General features: G+C 55.6%; 1 protein-coding gene and 1 long non-coding RNA gene across 2 annotated transcripts in view; one reads left to right on the forward strand and one right to left on the reverse strand.

The window, feature by feature from the left end:
- Nucleotides 1–20,976, forward strand: part of EFHD1 (EF-hand domain family member D1) — a 38,171-nt gene that overhangs the window by 8,153 nt on the left and 9,042 nt on the right. The window contains exons 2-3 of the mRNA XM_037144067.2: nucleotides 12,445–12,592; nucleotides 18,934–19,068. Coding sequence (XP_036999962.2) covers nucleotides 12,445–12,592; nucleotides 18,934–19,068 — 283 coding nt within the window. The remainder of the gene's footprint in view (nucleotides 1–12,444; nucleotides 12,593–18,933; nucleotides 19,069–20,976) is intronic.
- Nucleotides 12,591–18,089, reverse strand: LOC119048422 (uncharacterized). The gene is made up of 3 exons (XR_005082332.2): nucleotides 17,960–18,089; nucleotides 17,236–17,328; nucleotides 12,591–16,571 (listed from the first exon to the last, which is right to left on the reverse strand). It is a non-coding gene; the product is annotated as an uncharacterized LOC119048422 (long non-coding RNA).

Raw genomic sequence — 20,976 nt, forward strand, 5'->3', positions numbered from 1 at the left:
GAGGGAGAGAAACGTCAGTGTGAGACAAACGTTGACTAGTTGCTTGCTTCCCATACACACCCCGATCGGGATCGAACCCACGACGTTCTGGTGTACAGGACGGTGCTCCCACCAACTGAGCCGCCTGGCCCGGGTGAGTTCCTCTCAGAAGCGGCTGCGGATGGGGAGGCAGTGAACTTGTGGGGCCGCCTCTCTGCCTGGGGGTCACATGCGTTGGTGGCCCTCCCGCCTTTCAGGGCCCGCCTGGGGTTCTGTTGCCAGGGCCCCTCTCTGGGCACGGAGGCCTTTGAACAGGCGTGGGTGAACGGTGTGTGTAGGCGCCTACACCTGCTTTCATTTTCTCTCTGCCGCAGCCCGGCAGCCACCCCCCCCCCCCCCCGCTGTTCTTGGACTTGGAGAGGAAGACTGCGTGGCCGAGCCTGCAGCAGCCTCCTCGGTCAGTTCCCAGTTACAGGCCCCTGCAAGTGGTGGGGGAGCCGGGACTCCTGCCTCACTGGGGTCTGATTCCGAAGGGATGACGCCCCCATCTGCTGGGGGGTGTACCTGCCCGGTCTCTTGGGATGCAAGGCTGCTGGTGGGTCGACAGCAGCCCTTTAGCCCTCTGCCAGCGTGGCTCAGCTCTGAAATAGAAGGGTGTGCTTCGGGGCTTACAAACTGCCCCAGGCCCAGGGCTGGCCCCTGCTCCTGCCCGAGTCTGCCGGGCTTGGTCTCTGCCCCCCCACACTCCTACCACCCAACCTCACTGCCCTACAATGACCAACTTTGCTGAGCTCCGGGCTCCCCAGCAGCGGCTAACAGCTGCACTTACAGAGCACCTACTGTGTGCTGGCACTGTTCTTAGTGTTTACACATCAGAATTGCTATGAGGTGGATGCTGTTATCACCCCCCCCCATGTTACCGCTGAGGAAACTGAGGCACAACGTTGCTGGGTAACCTGCACACAGTCCCGCAGTGCAGCCGGTGTGGTTTGGACCCCGGGGGCCTGCGCTCTCGTCCCCTGTGCCGAGGAGCTTCTCTCGTTGACGTTGTCCCACCGCCCAGCTTGTCGGGCTCCGGACCTCAGCCATCTCGACACCCTCCCTGCCCCACGGCCACGCGTGGCACAGCCGCGGCAGGCCACCTGACCTCCGGCCCCACTGGCCGCCCCACCCCAGGCCTGGGCAGCTGCCTCCTGAACTGCCGGCCTCGTCCGTCCTGCATGTCGGACCGCTGCCAGAGCCCGGATCTCGTTACGCTGCTCTCCTCTCCAGAAGCCTCTGTGGGTTGGGGACACACGCAACACTTGGTGGCTCCCGATATAGTGCCCGTGGAACAAAGGCCAGCCTCCTCGTGGTGACCCTTAAGGCCAGCCCCAGCTGGCTATGGCGTTCTTCTCTCTCGCTGGCTCCCCCAGCCAGCCCCCCGCCTCCCTCCTGTGCCCCGCACTGTCTGGTCCGTTACACTGAGTTATTATATCTGCCCGTTATTGCCCATTATTGCCCGTTTTGTGTGGCTCCCCGCCTCCCCCGCCGCAGTGTGTGCCCTGGGAAGGCAGGGGCGGTTCTTTATGGCGTGTGGCCAACTTCTTCCTCCGGTTCCCCTTCGCCCAAGGCCGTGGGCGGGCAGGGGTCCCTTGACCCCTGTCGAGGGTCTGAACTCAGCCTCAGGAGCTGCACGGGGTGCCCGTTCAGTGCTCCAGGGGAGCCCACAGCTCAAGGGGCTGTCGGAGCCCTCGATGGAGTGGCACAGTTCCTCCGAGCAGTGTCACTGACCACATGCCACCTGGGCACACGCCTGTAAGTGAGATGTGGAAAAAGGTAAGTGACCACCTTCTCAGGTTGTCCCCAAGATCGCGTGACTACTTGGTGTGCAGTCACAGCCTTAATTAGGTCACTGCAGGTCCAGCCCCACGTTCTGTCCCCTGAGTGAGCTGCAGGTCCCTCGGCGCCCCCAGCAAGCAGGGCCGCTGGACTTAAGGTGGCACCAGCTGGAGCAGGGGCACAGGAAAGGACTGGCTGGCAGGGAAGCGGGGCCAGAGGGGCAGCCCTGGTGCTCTTCCTTCCCCTTTGGAGGGATGGCCTCATCCCCCACTGTCCACTCCAGCTGGACCTGCGGCCCTGACCTCCCCCGACACCTGTGCCTCCCCCTGGCCACTTCCCTCCCAGACTCCTCCTGGTCTTGAGGGTCAGGGAGGGTGAGGGTTTGGGCCCTGCCCCAGGCCTGACCCCAGGTTGTTTGGGGGTGCCCAAGACTCTCAGGGCTTCTGGGAATTCTCAGAGCTATGTTTCCAGGGCCCCCTCTGCCTGGTGTTCTGGCCCCTCAGTACTTTAGTGGGGAGAGTTAGGAGCTCAGGAGAGTTAGCATGTGCAGAGCAAAGAACCGACCCTTGTGCACTTCCACAACCCGGATCGGACGGGCCCTCCCCACCATCAGTAACTGCTCAGGGAGGCTTCGCTGGCTCCGTGTCCTGCCCTCACCACCTCAGCCCTTCTTGACCTCCTTTCTGGATGGATGGCCTGGAACTCAGAATCCCCAGATCCTCTCACTCCCTTTCCCTGTTCCCAAAGTGAGTCCCCAGCCACCTGTACCTGCCCGAACGCAGCAACGGTGCCTTGGTTTCCAAAGGACCAAAGGGGGACCCCAGGATTAGGGTCTCTCTCTTTCTCTTTGAAGATTTTACTAATTTATTTTTAGAGGAGAAGGGAGAGAAAAAGAGTGGGAAAGAAATACCAATGTGTGAAACATCGATCAGTTGACTCTCACGCATCCCCAACTGGGGACCTGGCCCACAACCCAGGCATGTGCCCTGACTGGGAATTGAACCAGTGACCCTTTGGTTTGCAGGCTGGTGCTCAATCCACTGAGCCACACCAGTTAGGGCTGGTGTTTTCTCTCTCTCTCATGTTTATTGACTTTAGAGCAAGAGGAAAAGGGGGAGAGAAAGAGAGAGAAACAATGATTCAAGAGAAAAACATTGGCTAGCTGCCCCTAAATGTGCCATGACTGAGGACTGAACCTGCCACCTAGGTATGTGTCCCGATGGGGAAACGAACCTGAAACCGGTGCACGGGACGATGCTCCAGTCAACTAAGCCAAACTGGCGAGGGCTGGGGTCTTTCTCTTAATGAGATGATATCAACCAAAACTAAATGCGAGCCTTCATTGATAAGCTGAGAGTTTATCTGCCTCCTTTAATTTTGTCAAAAACTGGACAGAGGAGGAACTGGGAGCCCAGAGAGTTCGAGTAACTCACCCGAGGACGCACAGTACGTGACGTCAGCAGGGCTTTGAACCATGGGAGTCTGCCCCAGCAGCCCACCCCCAGCCACTGCCATCTCCCACCTTCCTGGGGGGGGGGGCATTTGGCCTCCAGCAGAAGGATTGGTTACTGTTACGTTCGCACTGCTGAGTCAGAAGCTTTCCAAGGCTTATCCCTCCCCACGCCATTGCTGGTGGTCAGAGGGTTCTGGGTATTTGTGCCTTCAGTGCGGCTGAAACCCTTTGCACCACTGACCTGTTATCACACTATCTCTGGTGTGTTCCTCTGGTGATGGCCATGGGGACTGGTGTGCTGTATTTCCACTCTGGGTTGCTGGCATCAGCGGGAGGATTTGCATGGCGCTAAGCCTCCTTGACTGAGGTCTTCCCGCATCCAGTTGGAGAGCATGAGGTGGGGGGCGGTGGGGGTGCGGAAGCTCGGCTCAGTCCTGCGTGCTCACCCCTTGCCATCTCTTCTGAATCCACGCGGCAGCCCCTAGTCGGGGCACTCCCAGACGTGCGTTTGGGGCAAAGCAGAGTCCCCTGGTTGTGCAGCTGCCCCCCGGCTCTGCCTCCCCTGTTTTCTTGTGAGGCGCTGAACACACAGTGGGTGTTCCATGGTGGGGGGTGCCCTCGGCTGTGCCCCCGCTTTTCTTTATGAACTCAGACGTGTGCGGTGTATGGAACTGCAGGGCCTGTGGTTGAGCGTCGGGTGGGACCCAAACTCCCCTGGTCTCTGCAGCCTGCCAAGAGGTTGGCCTTTTACCAGAAAAGGAAGGAACTGGCCGGAAGTGAGCCCCCACGGCTCTGGCTGCTACAGAACAGGTGAGGCTGGGGTTCACCTGCGCCCGGGGCCAGCCCCACCTCACCATTGCCCCCCAAGTCCCTCGGTGTCTAGGACTGTGCGCACTCCCCACCTGGGTCCCTGCCTTAGTCTGTTCACCCGCCACCGCCCAGAAAAATCCATCCTGCACACTGCGCTGAGTGGTCTTTCCGAAACAGCTATCTGATTCACATCGCTGCCCTGGACTCTTTGGGGGTCGCCCCCTGTTGCTTTTCGGCAGACACCACTCTTCTAGAATGCTTTGTGGGAGCAGGCCCGCCACCCTTTATGAGACACCCGGCCCCTCTGGACCGGACTGGCCATGGGCTCCCTCTCAGCACGTTTGCTCATCTGCCCCAGACGCCTCCTTCCACTCTGGCTCTGCCCGAGTTCCGGCCTTATCACAGCTCAACGGTCTCTTTGTACCCCTGCCTCCCCGCTGGGACTGGCCTTTGTGCTTCCCTTCTGCTCCCGAGAGGAGAGGCGGTGCAGGTAGCTGGGAGCCAGGTGGTGAGTGAGAGGGTGAATGGAGCTCATCCCAGCAGCCTGATTGGAAATCAAAGACTTTGGGCTCAGGCTTTTGTACTTAACTCCTCAGACTCCCCCAACCCTCCCCCGCTCCCCAGCCCAGCCCTTCTCAGAGCCTGCCTGCTCTCACTTTGCTGCAGTCCTAACACACTTGGAGACCTGGATTCCCAGCCTGCAGCAGACAGGGAGGGCTGGAGGAGGGAAGGAGCAGAGGACTTGACAGCTGGGGAGGGTCCGCACAAAGGCAAGGAAACCAGAACCTCAGAGAATGGGCAGCCAGCGGGGTCTGGAGGAGGAAGGGCAGTCCTGTGACCTTGGGGAGTCCTGAGGCTCCTGTAGATAGGTCCCGTTAGGGACACTCACAGGAAGAAGGGGGAGGACCCGGGAAAAGGCCGCCTGCTCTGGGGATAGCCTGGCACAGTGCCTTCCTCCTGCTTGAAAGAGCCTGGGCCCACAGAGGACCTTATACAAGTGCAGCTGTGATCCAGCAGGTCTGGGGCAGGGCCTGGAAGGCTGCACTTCTAACCACCTCTGGCTGGGCTGGTCCGGGGACCACAGTCTGAATGGCCAGCCCCTGCCTGTTTGAAATGCATGACTCCCTTACCGGGCCTTCTAAAGAAAAGCAGGGTATTCCGGTGCCCCAGTGGGGCCTGAGGTGGGGGCAGTCCCCCAGCACTGAGGCATTTTCTGGGGCACTGCCGTCCTCCTGAGAGCCCCACTCTAGGGATACCTGGGGAGTTTCTGATGGCCCAGCCACAGGCAGACAGAGGCTGGCGCCTTCTTTTTTCCTTTAAGGCAACAGCATTCTGGTGCAGTGAAAACAAGAAAACCCAGGGGCTCGGTCCAGTGGAAGCCGAGAGGGAAGTGGTTCATGGGAAGAGGAGGGACCAGCTCCGGGCAGACCCTGGAGACCGGCCCTTGCCCCCTCGCTAGTGGGCCTTCCGTGGGGTGAGGAATAGGTGCCAGTGGGGCCCCTCTGGCCAGGGCTTTCCCACGTCGTGAGCACCCACAGCTGTGGGCCCTGTGTTCAGAGACCTCAGCCTGTCCCCGCTCACCCCACCCCACCCCACCAGCCAGTGCTGGCCCCAGCAAGGAGCCCTCAGAAGCAGACCTGCCCCGCTCACACTGGCCGGGCTGGGCTTGTGGGGATTCAGCACCATCAGCCACAGCAAGCTGTGGATGTGGGCCCCCTCCAGCATGCCGAGGCAGTGGAACCGGAGGCCCAGCTGCGTGTGGGCAGCTGTTCAGAGCAGGAGCCCTGGAAGCTGTCTGCGTCCTGTTCATGGCTGCAGTCAGGTGCTGCTTTTAGAAACAGCCCCCTCTGCTCCTTGGCTGGGCTGCGGGCTTCCCGGGTGCGGGACCGTGCAGGCGTGCTGTCTCCCGTGCCGCCCTCCCACCTTGCAGGCGAGGCTGGCCTCTCAGTGCCCCCCAGCCCAGGCCTCTCCCCAGTGAGTGGCAGGGCTGGGCTCAAACCCCGGACTGTGTCTGCAGGGACAGCTCCAGGGGTCCCATGGGGGCCTAAGTCTCCCTGACAAGTCCTGGGGAGTACAAATATGACAGGGACCGAGGACATTTTAAAGCAAAAACGTGGGAAAGATCACCAACCCAGAGGAGGGCTGGAGGAAAGCAACAGGAAACAAACAAGGGCAGGGGGTCTTGGGATTGCACCTGGTTTTTCCTTAATATCCTGGGTTGTCTTAATGTGAGAAATCTGGGTTAAATTTAAATTCTCAGAACGAAGGCGCTGTTCGTTGTGAGCAGGCAAGGGCTTAAGGGCACTCCAGTATGCCTGCAGGCAGTTGAAAGATGTAAATAAACTACAGGGAGGAAAAGAACATGCAGGGTCTGTAAATAATGCCCCCTTTTTACTGCAGAATCTTTTATTACAAAGACATAAGAGTGTAATTCTGTAACATACCAATATCACACTCAAGCATACCATATGACATTTTAGGTGAAATATTCAAATTAAAACTATAAATTATTATACACATATTATTACTCTACGGACCACACTCAAGCAGGCCTCGCTTTTGCTGGACCCTGTAGTTTGACATGGGGGTGGGGGGGTTGGTGTGAATGCAGGTTGAGGCCAGGCTTGCAGAGAGAGAGAGAGAGCCCCAGACAGACTGAGGACTGGGACCCTGCGGGGTCTCACTGGGCGGGCCCCCTCCCTCTCCAGACCTTCCCCTTCCAGGCTCCCCTGGGACCTGGTGGCATATCCCAGTGCTGGGAAGTGCCGTCTGTCTCCAGGGGGAGATGCCTGGCAGGTGGCCCTGCCAGCTGGGCAGTGCAGGTGGGTGCGACCTGGGCAGGCTCTTCTAGGTGCTGGTCCTTTTTCTCAGGGCTGGATTCCAAGTTGCAGGGAAGGTGATAGTGTTTCCTTGGGGGCAGGCAGCAGAAGGGTTTTCTAGAATAAATCCAACATATCCGATGGTGTTCACCTTTCCCACGGGCCCAGAAGTTTGGAGTAAGATCTGCGGTTTGGAGACAGCCCCTTGTCTGAAGGGGCTTCCACTCTGCAGTTGCTTGGGGAGAGGAGCTCTGAGCACCTTGAAGAAGATGATCGTTTACCAGGCCAGCCCCTGGCGCCTCTGCTCCGGGACCTGCAGCCGCGCCCACGACGGGATGTGGTTCTGACGTAGGAAGTCTTACAACCTTCAGAAAGGCCTTTACCTTTTTGACCCCTGACTTCCCAGCAAATTTCTCTCTGCCTTAGCTTTGGCTAACTCGTCTCCATCTTGGTTAACTGTCACTGGGGCAGAGGGGGCGGGGGTGGCAACCTGGTAGTGAATCTTCCTTCCCCAGAACCTACCTCTGGGGGCCGTGTCTCCCAGCCTCGGGGTCGGGCTGCAGGCTCGGGCCTCCTGATGGAGGTTCTCCCAGTTCACCACACTCCTCCTCAGGACCTGGGGCTGGCTGACCTTGATGTGCCCGGTTTCTTCGTCAGCCAAATGGTACTACATCTCTCAGAGGAGTGTTGGGGGTTTAAATCAGTTACAGTTTATGTGAAGAGCTTGGCTGGTGAGACTTTGTCCAGATGTTTGCAAGATGGCAGCACCAGTAACATCTTGGCCATAAATGAGTGACTTGGCACGTTTGGGCGGTCCAGAGCGGGATGCTCTAAGACCAAAATCGGCATCTTTCACGTTCAGAACTGAGCAGCATGGCTCCCAGAGTGTCTGCCGAAGGCCCCAGAGATAAATTGTAGAGGGTGTAAATCTCACAGAGATAGCAGTGGTCTGTTCATTGGCGTGTCCAGGATGCCCTGCCCCCCCAGCCTCCCTCTGCATTGAGGGGCGCGTGGTGGAAACCCAGTCAGTGACCGTTCTTGCGTCCCCTGCACCCGTGGAAAGCCACGCTCCTGCTTGGAAATTCCCAGGTTCATCCTGGCCCACAGGAGCTGGCTTTGCTGCCTGCCTCAGCGGTCGCGTCTGCCCACCGGGGTGAGTGACCGACCACCACTATGCAGCACTGTGGAGCCAAGGGAGGTGAGTTAGCACAGGGCTGGGCCCTCAGTGGGCTCCCAATAAAATGATGCATGCAGACGGCCATCACGAAGTCTTCACAGGGCTTGTCAGGATGAAGAGGACCAGTATACGAGACGGGGTTGTGAACTGCAGAGCAGGCTGGTTTGGGGAACTGGGCGCTGTGAATCCCGCTGTACGCACCTCACACGTCTGTAGTCCCCGATGCTTTCAGAAGAGCAGAGCGCGCAGGGAGGTGGCCACGGGGGAGGCTCTCCTGCCTCTTACAAATGCTGGCCCTGAAGGAAGAAGGGGCTACACACAGACCCTGATAGACGGTTCGAATTCTCAATCCAAGCTCCACAGGGAGGGGTGCAGATGCCACCGATGTGACCGCTTTATAGTCCTGCCAGGACTCACAGAGATGGCACTTGGCCCGGGCTTCCCGCAGGGGCACGAGAAGGCTGCCTCTGCTGAGTCCCTGGGAGTGAAGGCGGTGGCTGGCTCGTGACCCCGTTCTTCCCTGTCTTTCTTGGCCTCGGAGATGTCCCCTCTTTGTGTATACACCGTCTATTCCTGTGCCAAGCTGGTGGCTCCCAGCAGGACACCATGGGGCCGCCCCAGCTGCAGCTTTGGCCCCTTTCTCTGTCTGGGACCTGCCCCCAGGGTGGTAGGCTTCTGCATCCAGGCGGGAAGCAGGCGTCCAGCCAGACTTTCCTGCCCAGTTAAAGAAATTGCGTTTCTTTTAACCTGTTCCCAGGCTTGGCCAAGGCCCTTTCTGACAGAAAGGCTTGAGGACCTAAGGGAAACATTTCCTAAACCTTCTGGGCTCCTCTCAGTTAGAAACCCAGATGAGAAATACAAGAAGTCACGTCTCCCTCCCCGCACATGGCCTCCGACCCACAGCCCCTCTGTGCTGGGGCGGCCTTGTCCCTGCAGGCGAGGTGATGGGAACCCTTGGTCCCCCTACCCGCCCCCACGAGGACAGATTCCTGCCTTGTTCCCTGACCTTTCTTATCTCCACCCTCGCCCCAGTTTACCTGCTCTTCCCGGGCCCTCCCCAGTCTTTTCACCTGAGCTTTGTGGCTGCCCCCTTCCTGCCTTCTCTTTCCTTCCTTTCTTTTCTGCGTTCAGACCGTAGTCCTCTTGGCGTCTGTGCCGCGCACCCCTCCGCCCCCGCCCCTGGCTTGAACGCACCATCCTTCATCGCTCAGTCCCCTCCACGGCAGAGGTTGCCCGGCCAGGCACTGTGCACTGAGCAGTGCGTGGAGGACGTTTCATCCCAATTTCCGCACGGAGCCGGCTGTCGCGGTCGCTTAACCGGCCACCCTTCTGGAGTGGCCCAGGGACGTGTTTCCCCGAGTGTTCTCCGTGGAACACCGGGTTGCCGGGTGCCCTTCCTCGGGTGGAAATTCCCCAGACGCGCAGAACTGTGTGGTCAGGCGAGTCCGTGTGCTGTTTCTCTCTGGTGCGTCTCAGACACATGACCGCATGGAAGGCTCTGGAAAGTTCCACACTGAAGAAGCCTGTTTACCTTGACTGAGACCGACTCCCTGTAATGGAGACTGTCCCTGCGGCCTATTTGTAAGAGCTCTCCTTTCTCAGGTCTCCTTCTAGTTGCCTGTTTTTGCCAGAAGCTCTTCCTCGTAGTGGCTGGAGCTGTCCCTGTGCTGACCACACGCAGCCCCCGAGCTGGCCGGCCTCTGGGAGGGCTCCCGGGAAGTGGAAGCACGCAGTGTAAACAGCTCCCTGCTTCCCGGGGCCGAATACTTCCTTCTACTGTAATCCTGGCAGGGGCCTGGGAGGCCATTCACCTTCCTGGATGCTCTCCACGGACCAGGCCCATGTCCCCCAGTGTGTGGGGTCAGCCCGGAGGGGAACAGACTGTCGGGGGTGTGGACTGTGAACCCCCTCTGTCCAGGATTCGGAACTTTTTTGCCCTTGCTGTCGCGATTTCCCCCTGAGGGTTTTCGGGCCGCCCCACACTGCCTGCAGTCCCGCAGATCCCCACGTGCCCTCACAGGTCCCCGACCTCTGGCCCTTAAAGCTGCGGTGGAGAAGCCGGTTCGGGGGACCTAGTTTCGGACCTTGCCTTTCTTAAAAGACGGTGATAAGGTCTACACTTTACTGTCTTACCCACTTTGAAGTAAGTGTCCAGTTCGCCGGCATTAGATGCGTTCACGTCACTGTGCAGCCATCGCCGCCTCCGTCCCCAGGGCTCTTTCATCCTGGGACTCAAACTGGGACTCAGATAACAGTCAGGCCGAAATAATGACGCCCCCTCCCCTTGCCCTCCCCCCACCCCGTTCCACTCTGTCTCTGTGAGCGAGACTCTCCCGGGCACCTGCGTAAGTGGGATCCCACAGTATCTGTCCGTGTGCCCGAGTTTTCTCTCTTCCTAAAGCTGAATCGTGTTCCACTACACGAACACAGAGGCAGGGAGACCGTGGGTGATGTCGGAGGGCCGGGGAGGAAGGGGGCAGCTCCCCAAGCTCTGGTGTGTAGAAAGGCCACCACGGAGAGTCAGGGGTGTGCAGGTGGTGTGTTCTGGGTGGGCGCATGGCATCGGTCGGCCACGCTGGCTGGAACGGAGCACGCTGGGGAGGACGGGCCCCATCTCCGGGCCAACCATGTGAGCCTCACAGCGCCACCAGCCCGCAGAGACAGATTTCCGGTGCCTGCAGGCTGTATCTCCCCATGGGCGGTGGTGCAGCTCCCAACAGTGGTGGGCATTTATTGCCAGGTCGGGGGAAGAGTGAGCTAGATAGTGAAGAAACGGACTTGATTACTTATTTAATTGCTTAAGCAGAAAAATAAATGTAGAATTGACCATCTTAATTATGAGCTGCACCTTCACATTCTCGTGCAACCATCACAGCCACCCATCTCCTGAACCCTTTTCTCCTCCCAGACCGAAGCTCCAGCTCATGGACCAGTAACTCCCCTGCCCCCCTCGCCCACACTCCCTAATAAGCGCCGTTCCATTTTCTGTGCCTGTCAATGCTGGATGCCTCTGTAAATGGAATGGTGCAGGGTTCGTATTCGTGCCTTAGTTTAACTTTAACATACTGTTGTCAGGGCTCATCGGTATCATAGCCTGTATCAGAATTTCACTCCTTTTCATCGCAGATAACATTCTACCGTATAAACACGCCACTTCCCATTGTGTGGATGTACCACGTTCTGCTTCTCCGTTCATTCATCAGTGGGCACGTGGGTTGTTTCCGCTGTTTGGCAATTATGAACGGACTTGTGTTTTCAAGGCAAGGGGTTCCTACCTGAGCAACAAGGGGACTCTGGGTAGCAGGAAATCAGACGGACTGGAAGGAGGCCACAGAGTCTGTAAGAAGAGGCTGTAGCGGCCCAAGTGCGTGCAGAAGGGGAGTGGAGTGGTCAGGAGAAAGCAGAGGACAGAAGGCTGAAGAAGGTCCTGTTGGGCCATGACTGGTGTGGCTTATGGGTTGGGGGGTCATCTATAAACCAAAAGGTCGCCAGTTCGATTCCCCATCAGGGCACATGCCTGGGTTGCAGGGCCAAGTCCCTAGTTGGGGCACGTGAGAGGGATCCAATTGATGTTTCTTTCCCTCTCTTTATCTCTCCCTTCCCCTTTCTCTAGAAAGAAAGGGGAAAAAGAGAGAAATGAAAGAAAAAGAAAGAAAGACCTACTGTGCGGACCCAGACATTCAGGAGTGGAGAGCAGGGCTGGACCCCCACATGGGCGGCTGGGGGCGGAGGGGCAGCCAGCAAAGGTGCTGGCTCTGTGGTTAAAACTTGGCCAAGAGGGCAGAGCCTCTCTGCTGTCACTCACACAGAAGTGACCATTCAGACCCAGAGACTGGACGGGTGAGCCAGAAGGCAAAGCATGAAACCAGAGCGCCGGGGCCGGGCCTGAGTCACAGCCTGGCGCAGGGGCAGGAAGCAGGAGCAGGAGACAGGGGGATGGGAGGAGGGGTTGGGGGGATGGGGGCGCGGACCCCCCAGGAGAGGCTTTGGTTGCTGCGCGTAGACAGTGGGTGTGTGGGGTGTGTTCCTGCAGTTCCTCTGCGTCCGGCATCGGGAGGATCGGTTGATGTGTATTGACTGAAATGGGGCGGCGGGTAAACAGGAATATTTCTCATCCTCAAGAAACTATGGCCCAGTTGTGGAGCGGAGACGTGGAAACAAACACATAGTACAAGACCCGCTTGGAATCGCAGCATGCAGTACCCGAAGGGATTTTGAGGAGAGGGGGGCAGGTCCCTTCGGATGTGGTGGTCAGGATGCTGCAAAGCAGGAGGTATTTGAGTCGTCTTTCAATAAATGAGGCCAAGGACTCACCGTGTAGCAGAGTGACAAGTGTTCCCTTGCCCTGGCCACCCCTCATCGATGACCTTCCTTTGACTCCACAGGTATGACTCCGGGCGGGACGGCTTCATTGACCTGATGGAGCTGAAGCTGATGATGGAGAAGCTGGGGGCCCCCCAGACCCACCTGGGCCTGAAGAGCATGATCAAGGAGGTGGACGAGGACTTCGATGGCAAGCTCAGCTTCCGTGAGGTACCTGTGTCCTGCCATCCGAGCCCTCAGGGGGGCAGTGTCCCCGAGAAGACCCTCAAATTTACAATCCCCTGGAGCACAAATGGTTTTGGCCTCTCTAGAGTGCTGTTTGGATATTTAACCTACAGTTCTGTTTTTCTAAATAATGTAAGGGGCTGGTGAGCCTCAGCTTTGCTGGGGGAGATGCCCAGAAAGCAGACCAAAAGCCAGTGTGGGTCGGACAGCCCCATTTAGGTAAAGCCGTGCATGTACTGAGGAATCCGGAAGGATGGTCCCCAAAGTATTCAGAGTAGATATTTGTGGGTGCAAAGTTTTGGTGGTCTTATAATTTTATACTTTTTTATATGAAAACATTTCATTTTTATAGTAAGTATTTAAAAATAGTAACCCCCCCAAAAAAACCTGAACAATTAAACACCAGGTCTTACCCTGTGCCTGTGGACAACTCTTCCCAAGCAGTCCAAAAATGGGTCTTTTGGCCTTTGAACCTTGAAACCACAGGCAGAATTTTGTAAATACAAATATATCCCTGAAAGCGGGCCCATAGATTCACCCTTTTTCAGCCCATAGGATCCCCCATGGGTGATGAGACCATTTCTGTTTTGGGAGAAGAGTCTCAAGGCCAGGTGGTTTCTTCCGTGGTGAAGATGCAGCCCCAGAAGAAAGGGAACGCCATGCCTCACGTGTCCGAGTTTATCGACCAGCCTCTAGACGCATCAGTGTGGCTAGTGTTAGAGTAACTTGCGGACAACTTTCGGGCTGAAGGCGTGGGGCGTTAGCCCAGCTTCTGTGATCTGCTCTTAGGTGCATCTCAGCTGGTCCCACAGGAGTGGTGGGTGGAGAGGACTGTCATTCTTCTTGGTGTCTGCCCTTGGCTATTCCAGAAACAGGGAAGTGCTGGTGCCCTGTTTTCTGATGGTGAGGCTTCAGCCAAGTCCTGTCTTCTGTCCAGGCTAGACAGGGCTTTGGGTGCTCTTCCCGGGGTCTCTGCAGCTGCCCGGCAGCCACGAGTCCCTGCCCAGCTGCAGTGAAACTGGCCTCGTCTCTCACTGACCACAGATCCCCTCCAGATTCTCCCATCTCTTTCTCTCCTGAACTGGCAGACGTGGAGACCATGGTCACGGAACACTTGTGTTGGGCGTGACCCTGGCGACTAGGATAATCTAGTCTAGGCTCTCATTTCAGAGCTGGGGGCCAAAGGACCACAAAGGTCAGACTGTCCTGGAATCAGGCCCCGGCTCAGGGCTGGGCCTGGGTTGCAATCTTTGTGCCACACAGCCTCCCGTTGTCACTTGCTGAGGTCACCTCCCTCTGGCACCCTCACCCATCATTTGGTTCCTGCAGATCATGTGTGCTTGGGGCTGAGCCCTGGCTCTTCCCAACTTGCAGGCCCCTGGGGTGTAGAAGGTAAAAGCTTTGGCCTTGGTGAAACTTTGGAGGCAGCGAGCGCTGGGGAAGGAACATCCGTGGCAAAGCTGTGATCTCAGGAACAGAAATCGAGAGGGTGATGAGAGGTCTGTGCAAGTCACCAGCTGAGTAAACACAGTCCCTCTCCTGCGTTTGACCCAGGGGCTCCCCAAACGTGTTCCTCCCCAGAGCCCGCGATGCTTGGTTAGCTTCTGGGAGCTGCCGGCTTGGCTGTTGCCCCCAAATGGTGGACAGCAGAGGCCTGGACAGCTCCAAGGGTTCCGTGGTGGGTCTTCAGCCCACCTGCAGAGCTCAGTGACCTTCATATTCAGAGCCCTGTGTGGTCCCACCTCCAGCGGTTGTACCCAGCAGAGTAGGCACGTCCGCCATCACCACGCTGTGCCCATGTAAGGGAAGGGAGCTTGTAGTCAGACCTTGGGCTCACACAAGTTGCTGAATTTTTGCACATTATTTTCCTTCTGAGCCTCAGGTTTTCTGTCTTAAAATGTGGATGCTAACAGCTTTCCCTTGGGACTGTTGGGAGGACCATGTTCTCTTTCTGTGCCCGTGTCAGTTAGAACTCTTGGTTGTAAGTGATGGAAAGCGGATGCCCATTAATGTTGATGAGAAAAATCAAGTAACCGTTGGCTCACACACCTGGGAGATGAGGAAGAAGAAGTGCTTTAGGCACAAGAAAGCCAGGGTCTTTCTCTTGCCATGTCTTGACATCTTGGCTGTGCTTTTCCTCTGTGTCCCCCTCCTTCCACACATGGGGTTGTCACAAGGCCTGCCTGATGGCTAATAGCTGCTCCAGATCCAGTGTCCCAGGTTAGTAACCCCAGCAAAGAGAGGGCCTCTTTATCCCAGAGTCCATACCAGTCCTGGAGGAAGGCCTGTGATGGACCTAACTAGGGATGCGCACCCACCTCCTGGACCAATCAGTGCATTCAGGGGACTGTGATTGGCTAAGTCCAGGTCATGTGCTGCAGGACACCATGGTCAACAGCCCCACCATCATCACATGGGATAGGGATTGCCATGGAGACAAAATTGCTCACTTCTACAGTTCCTCTCTCACAACCTGGCACTTAGTAGGAGCTTCATAAACGTTCCCTTTTTCCTTGAATGAATTCTACCAGGCAAGTCACACCCAAATAAAGCTTTTAATACAGAAGGTAGGTCTGTACTCAGTACTGTTTTGCTGCTTTTCCCCAGCATACAAGGAAATTGGGCTTTCTCTTAAACCATTTCTTTTCCTACTGTGAGAAATAATGCATGTGCACTAGCAGTGTTTTAGAAGACGGTATAGGTGGAACCATGTGAAGTGATGATGCACCGCAGTGTTTCACGGCCAGGAAACAGTTGTTGACAACGTGAAAAGTGCGGACAAAAGGAGATGACTCGGCTGTATGTAAAACATGATTATTTGCACGTATGGTGTATGTGTGTGCACAGACAGGTAGAGGAAGTCCTGCAGATGGACCAGCGCTAGCTAGCAGGTCCACCTCCGTAGCTCTAGTGACGAGGAACCCGATTGCAGGCATGCCCCACCTTGTTCGGACCACAGAGCCTTCCCCTCCTGCTCTCTTCTTCTTGTACCCCTCCCGAGTTCCATCACATCTGTCTCAGAGCAGAACTGCTCGGCCAGCCATGCAGTGCTTTTATGCAAAGGTTGGGTAATGGGTAATGTATTCCTGGGAACTGGGGGTTCCGTCCCCTCCTCTCACCGAGGTCTCCCTGAGGTGTGTCCTGGCAGCTCTGGCTCTGCTAGGCTGGCCGCCTGACCACGGCTGGACGCCTGGCAGGTCTAGGTTCACTGGCTCGGCAGGTGGCTGTTCCTGGAAGAACAACTCAGTGCGGGGTGGCTGTTGCTACCACATGGACCAGAGGAGAGCTGGAGAGGGAACATCTCCGCCAGTTGCGAGAGCATTTCCTCTCCCAAGGCCCGCCCTCTCCCAGGTGACTGTGCATTGACCTTGGGTTCGTTCAAAACATCCTTTTATATAATGACTACCTCCTTTTTGCTTAAGCCAAGGTTGTTTCTGTTACTTACAATCTAAGGGCTCTGACTAATAATACACGGGACATGTTTGCATCTCTTGTTAAAACCATGAAGTTAAACATTTCCTAAATTTATCAGAAGCATTGACAGCTGGTTTCTGAAATTGCATTTAGCTTTGTCGGTTTTCACTCGGTTTCTTTTTTTCAGCTTCTCATTCGCTCTCTGCTCTTTGCCCACAGTCACGGCTAGGACACGTTCTAATTCCCCACAATGCACCAGTCTCAGTGGACCATAAATAGGAAGACACAGCTGGGCAGTTGGAGAAATTATCATTCAGGGGTTGGTGATGGTAATAAAACTAAATGGGAATGGCTGGTATGCTTTGTGGAAGGCTGAACACATTCAGGTTGAGCTGGACGTTCTTCCTTTTTTAACTGGCTGGGGCAGTGGGCCCTGGAGTTAAAGTGACAGAGCTCCTGCTGGTCACCTGCTGAGCTGGCAGAGTGAACACAGGAGGCCAGGCCTGGATCTTCTCCGGGAAAAGTTCCACGAGGGACCCTTGAAGCCATTCTGTAAACACAGAGGAACATTGTCATCTCCACTATGGGCGTGACAGACCCCCCCCAGTCACCTGGGTTGGGTTGTTGCTAGGCTGGGGGCCATGGTCTCTCTTTCCTGGGCTGCCTGCCTCCCTGGGCCCCCCAGGAATGGTGGCTGTGGAGGGGCGACCGGCTTTTGTGTTTGCCTTACAGAGCAACACGTGTGTGGGAGTGGGGGGCGACTTCTGTAGCTAAATGCTAGAAGGACAGGCAGGGCACTGAGGATGGCACTTCACTCTGCCCCTCTTCTCGGGGCTCCCGGTCGCAGCACCGAGTCTTCGCTGCTTCCGTCTCTTCTGTGACAGCCCGACCACAGTTGTCCCTATGTGCCCCTTGGGGGTCCCACCTCCTTCAACAGCTCGTTTCCTTTTATGTTTCAAAGCGAATATGTATGTATTTATTTTAAAAAATAGTTAAATACATTCCTTTCATACAAGGTGGGGCAAAAGCAGGAATACAGTTACTCATAGGAAAAATAATACAGTCATTGATACAAAAGTAAACTGTTTCGTGTACTCACAACTAAAAACCCACTTTTGCCCCACCCTGTACCTGAACTTGATTCTCAGACATAGAAAGTGAAACACTGAAGTGTCTTTATGTCCAGCATTTGATGAAGCCAATGGCATATATACCTTTAAAAGAACTATGCTTCACGTTTTCTGAGACGTCTCTGGAGCAGTGTTCTGGCTCCGACAGTCTGCAGCGAGCGGAGTCTCTGCCGGCCCCTAGTGAGAGAGCGTGAAGCTGCAGCTGGACGAACGGGGCATTGCTACCCAGCCCACCAGTGGCCTCCACAGGCGCAGGCCAATGCTACGCGTCCTTGAGCATCTTGCTTCATCCCTTTCTTTGCATCCAGCAATGCCCACAGGGGAGTTGGAACCCCCAAACAAGAATTACAAAGAAAGCTTTATTAGTGAGGTTTTGGAGGGCTGGTTGGGGCTCAGACTTGGGCTGGATGAGGCCCACTTCCCTCCAGAGATTGAGAGTCTTGGGAGTAAAAGCTTCCCCGGGTTGGAATGTGGAGAACTTGTCGAAGGCGTTTTACCTCTCACTCTGCTTTCGGTGATTAACGTTTTTTTCTCTTGGGAAGCCGTTCTCTAGAGACGATGGTCATGAAAAAAGCCCCAAACCCAGAAACCTCCCTGTGTTTTCGGGAGCACCTGAAAACCCGGGAAAGTCTCTTACTGGGTTGACTCGGAATGCATGATTCACACTCCTTCCAAGTGGAAACATAAATTCTTGAGGTTGGACAGCAGTTATTCGACCAATAAATTCACAAAAATTCTTTCAAGGAGAGAAGCAAAAAGCCATGAAACTGACTTGGGGGGAGGAAGATGGAGAGACAGGAGGACTGACCTTCTCAGCTGGGCCTGGTCACTCGTTTTGAAATGTGGTCTGCGGAGGCCTCAGTATGCGTTGGCTTTGAAGGTCAACTCACTCAGGTCACACTTGAATCCAGGGGAAGGAGATGGATTATTCAGTAATGACGTGGGGATTACTAACTAACCGTGTGGAGGAAAAGAAGGTTAATGATCAACATCACATGACCGAGCAGAATAAATTTCAGAGATTAAATATTTACAGATTAAAAAAAAAAAAGAAGTCCTAAAAACAGTAGACAAAACCATAGGCAATTGTTTCTCTAACCTTGGTGGCAAGGAAGGTTTTTCTAAGCGTAGCACTGATGAGAAAAAAAGAAGAAGATTGATAGATTTTATGTAAAAATTTTCAAAGTCAAAAAGTACCATAAGCAAAGGAAGAGAGACAGAGTTAAAGTACTTGAAACATATCCATAAAGGTTTCGTAAAAACCACTCAGGAGGGTAAACAATTAATGGAAAATGGGACACAAACAGAAACTAGAAATGCTTGAAAACATCCAAAGATGAAATTATTTGATTTAAAAAAATAGTACATACAGGCCCTGTTGAACTTTTTCTTCATGGCTCTAAACTATGGCATTGCCAATGTTTTGCTTTAATAGATAATGCGTCGGAAAGGATTGTGTGCATTTTTTTGAAGAACAGATTCCCAGCGGTGGAGTTGATGGGCGGAAGGGTGAAAGCATTGCATTGTGGGTAAATGTTTCCAAAGGGTCCTCCCAAGAATTGGAAGTAAAGTTTATACTCTCATCCCCCAGATATCAGGGTGCCCGCTCCCCTACCTCCTTGTGAGAAAGGGCATGTGTGCCTTTTTGACAATGAAATAAGGAAGAAAATAGTGGGCACGTGCACACGTCTCCACGCTTTTTTATAGGCTTGGCAATAATGACACTAGTGTGGGCCAGGGGATGGCTGTCAGTCTCTCAGCAATGTTGACCTTGCCCCACAGTTCCTGCTCATATTCCACAAGGCCGCCGCCGGGGAGCTGCAGGAGGAGAGCGGGCTGCTGGCCCTGGCAAAGCTGTCCGAGATCGATGTTGCCCTGGAGGGCGTCAGAGGTGCCAAGGACTTCTTTGAAGCCAAGGTAGGTGGCTCCTTCCTGTGGCGGACAGTTGCCCCCTCCCTCCACCCTGCCCAACAGGAGGTCCCAGTTAGTGACTATCTCATCCACTCCCTCAGGGCAAGATCACGTGTGACTGCAGGGGCTGAGGGTGTGTCTGTGCACAGAGTGCAAATTAAAAACCAAGCAGGAAAACAGCCAAATGGTAGATGCGCTGAACCCTGGTTTCAGATTCAAACGGGTTTGGTAGTACAACACTTCCCAACTGACTCTTTAAAAAAAATGTGTTGTTTTTTTTAAACATCCTCATCCAAGCATACATTTATTGATTTTTGGTGCAGGACAGAATAGGAGTGAGAGGGAGGGAAAAAGAAAGGAGGAGAGAGAAAAACATATGTGAGAGAGAGAAACATCGGTCAGTTGTCTCCAATAAGTTTCCCAACCAGGGATTGAACCTGCAACCTAGATATGTGCCCAGACCGGGAATTGAACCTGAACCTTTGGTGCATAGGACAATGTTCCAACCAACTGGGCCACCCAGCTGGGGCCCAGACCAACTCTTGCTCCAGACTTCCTTGAAGAATTCCCCCAACCCCAAAACACAGCTGAGTCACTTGCACGGCCACCTCCATATTTGCATCGTACACACCCCTGTGTAACCAAGTGAGTAACGGGGCCAGAGGAGGGAGCCTGGGCAGCTTGCCCCAGATTCGCTCCTTGGACAGGGGCTGGGCGTTGGGGCACAATCTGCAGGGCGTGGTCTCAGGTCTCTTCTGAGTGCTTCCGCCCATTCACACGTTCACCCAGCCCCCGAGCGTCTGTCGAGAGCCTCCCCTCGCTGGGTGCTGTCACCTTCGCCCCTGTGGAGCCGGCCTGCAGACAGATCAGGAGAGCCCTCCCAGCCCCGTCCACCACAGCACTGGGGTGCAGTGGGTGAGGCTGCCTGGTTTCAGAGTCTGCCTCCTCCTGTTACCGCCGGTGCCTCAGTTTCCTCATCTGTACAATGGGGGCTATAATGGGGTTGCCATGAGGATTACGTGAGATCACATCTACAGAAAGTGTTGTGCGAGCACCTGGCTCACCGTGACACCCCATCGGTGAGTGCGCACGGTGATGAGACTCCCTCCCACTCCCGCAGGGGCCGGCCTCTCGTGTGGTTTTGGGCTATTCCTGTAGTCTGCCCAGAGAGGAAGTGTCCCGAGGGACACATTCCAACCTGCTCGGGCCCCTGAGCCCGACTCTGTTCTTACTTCTCTGTGATGGTGCTTGGGGAGGTGGCCAGTCGTCCTTGTGCCAACACGGAGTCTGAGTCCCGGTCCCCAAGGCCCGATTCCGGCCCTGTCCTCCGACGGCTCCAGTGGCAGCCGACCGCTCTCTGCACCCCCAACACCAGCCTTGTGCGGCCATCCCTGGAGGTGGTTTGGCCCTCCCTTCGTGGGGCTCCATCGACTAACCCAGTTCCCCCGGCCATGCCAGCACCACATCAGCTCAGCAGACACAGGGGTGGCAGACAAAACTCTTGCTCTCCCCCGAACACACACAGGCTACTGAGGACAGCAAACTGTCAGCCTGGGTATGGGGAGTGGAGAGGAGGCAGGGCTCATTCCGGTGGGATGGGTCCTTCCCAGTCATTGATGTCTTATGATGATGCCTCAGGCAGGGGCCCCGGGACTGAGACCCAGCCTAGCAGGACGCTGTTTCCCCCTCCCAGCCCAGCACTTTCGTCAAAGTCGTGTGAAGTCTCTGGGAGCGTTTTATCTGGGCAGTCAGACCTTTTATAAACCTGTTCTGGTCCCTTCTCCAGCCTCGTCCAGCCCTGTGCACGTTTCTTCAAATCCTGCCGTGCTTCTCACAGTGGGGCCCCGGCCGGCCGCCCCCTCTGCCTGGGAGGCCCCATCTGAACACCTCTTCCTAGAAAACTCATCTCAGTCT

Source organism: Artibeus jamaicensis, unplaced genomic scaffold (assembly GCF_021234435.1).
Source record: "Artibeus jamaicensis isolate MK-2021 breed Jamaican fruit bat unplaced genomic scaffold, CSHL_Jam_final contig_944, whole genome shotgun sequence".
NCBI classification, from domain to species: Eukaryota; Metazoa; Chordata; class Mammalia; order Chiroptera; family Phyllostomidae; genus Artibeus; species Artibeus jamaicensis.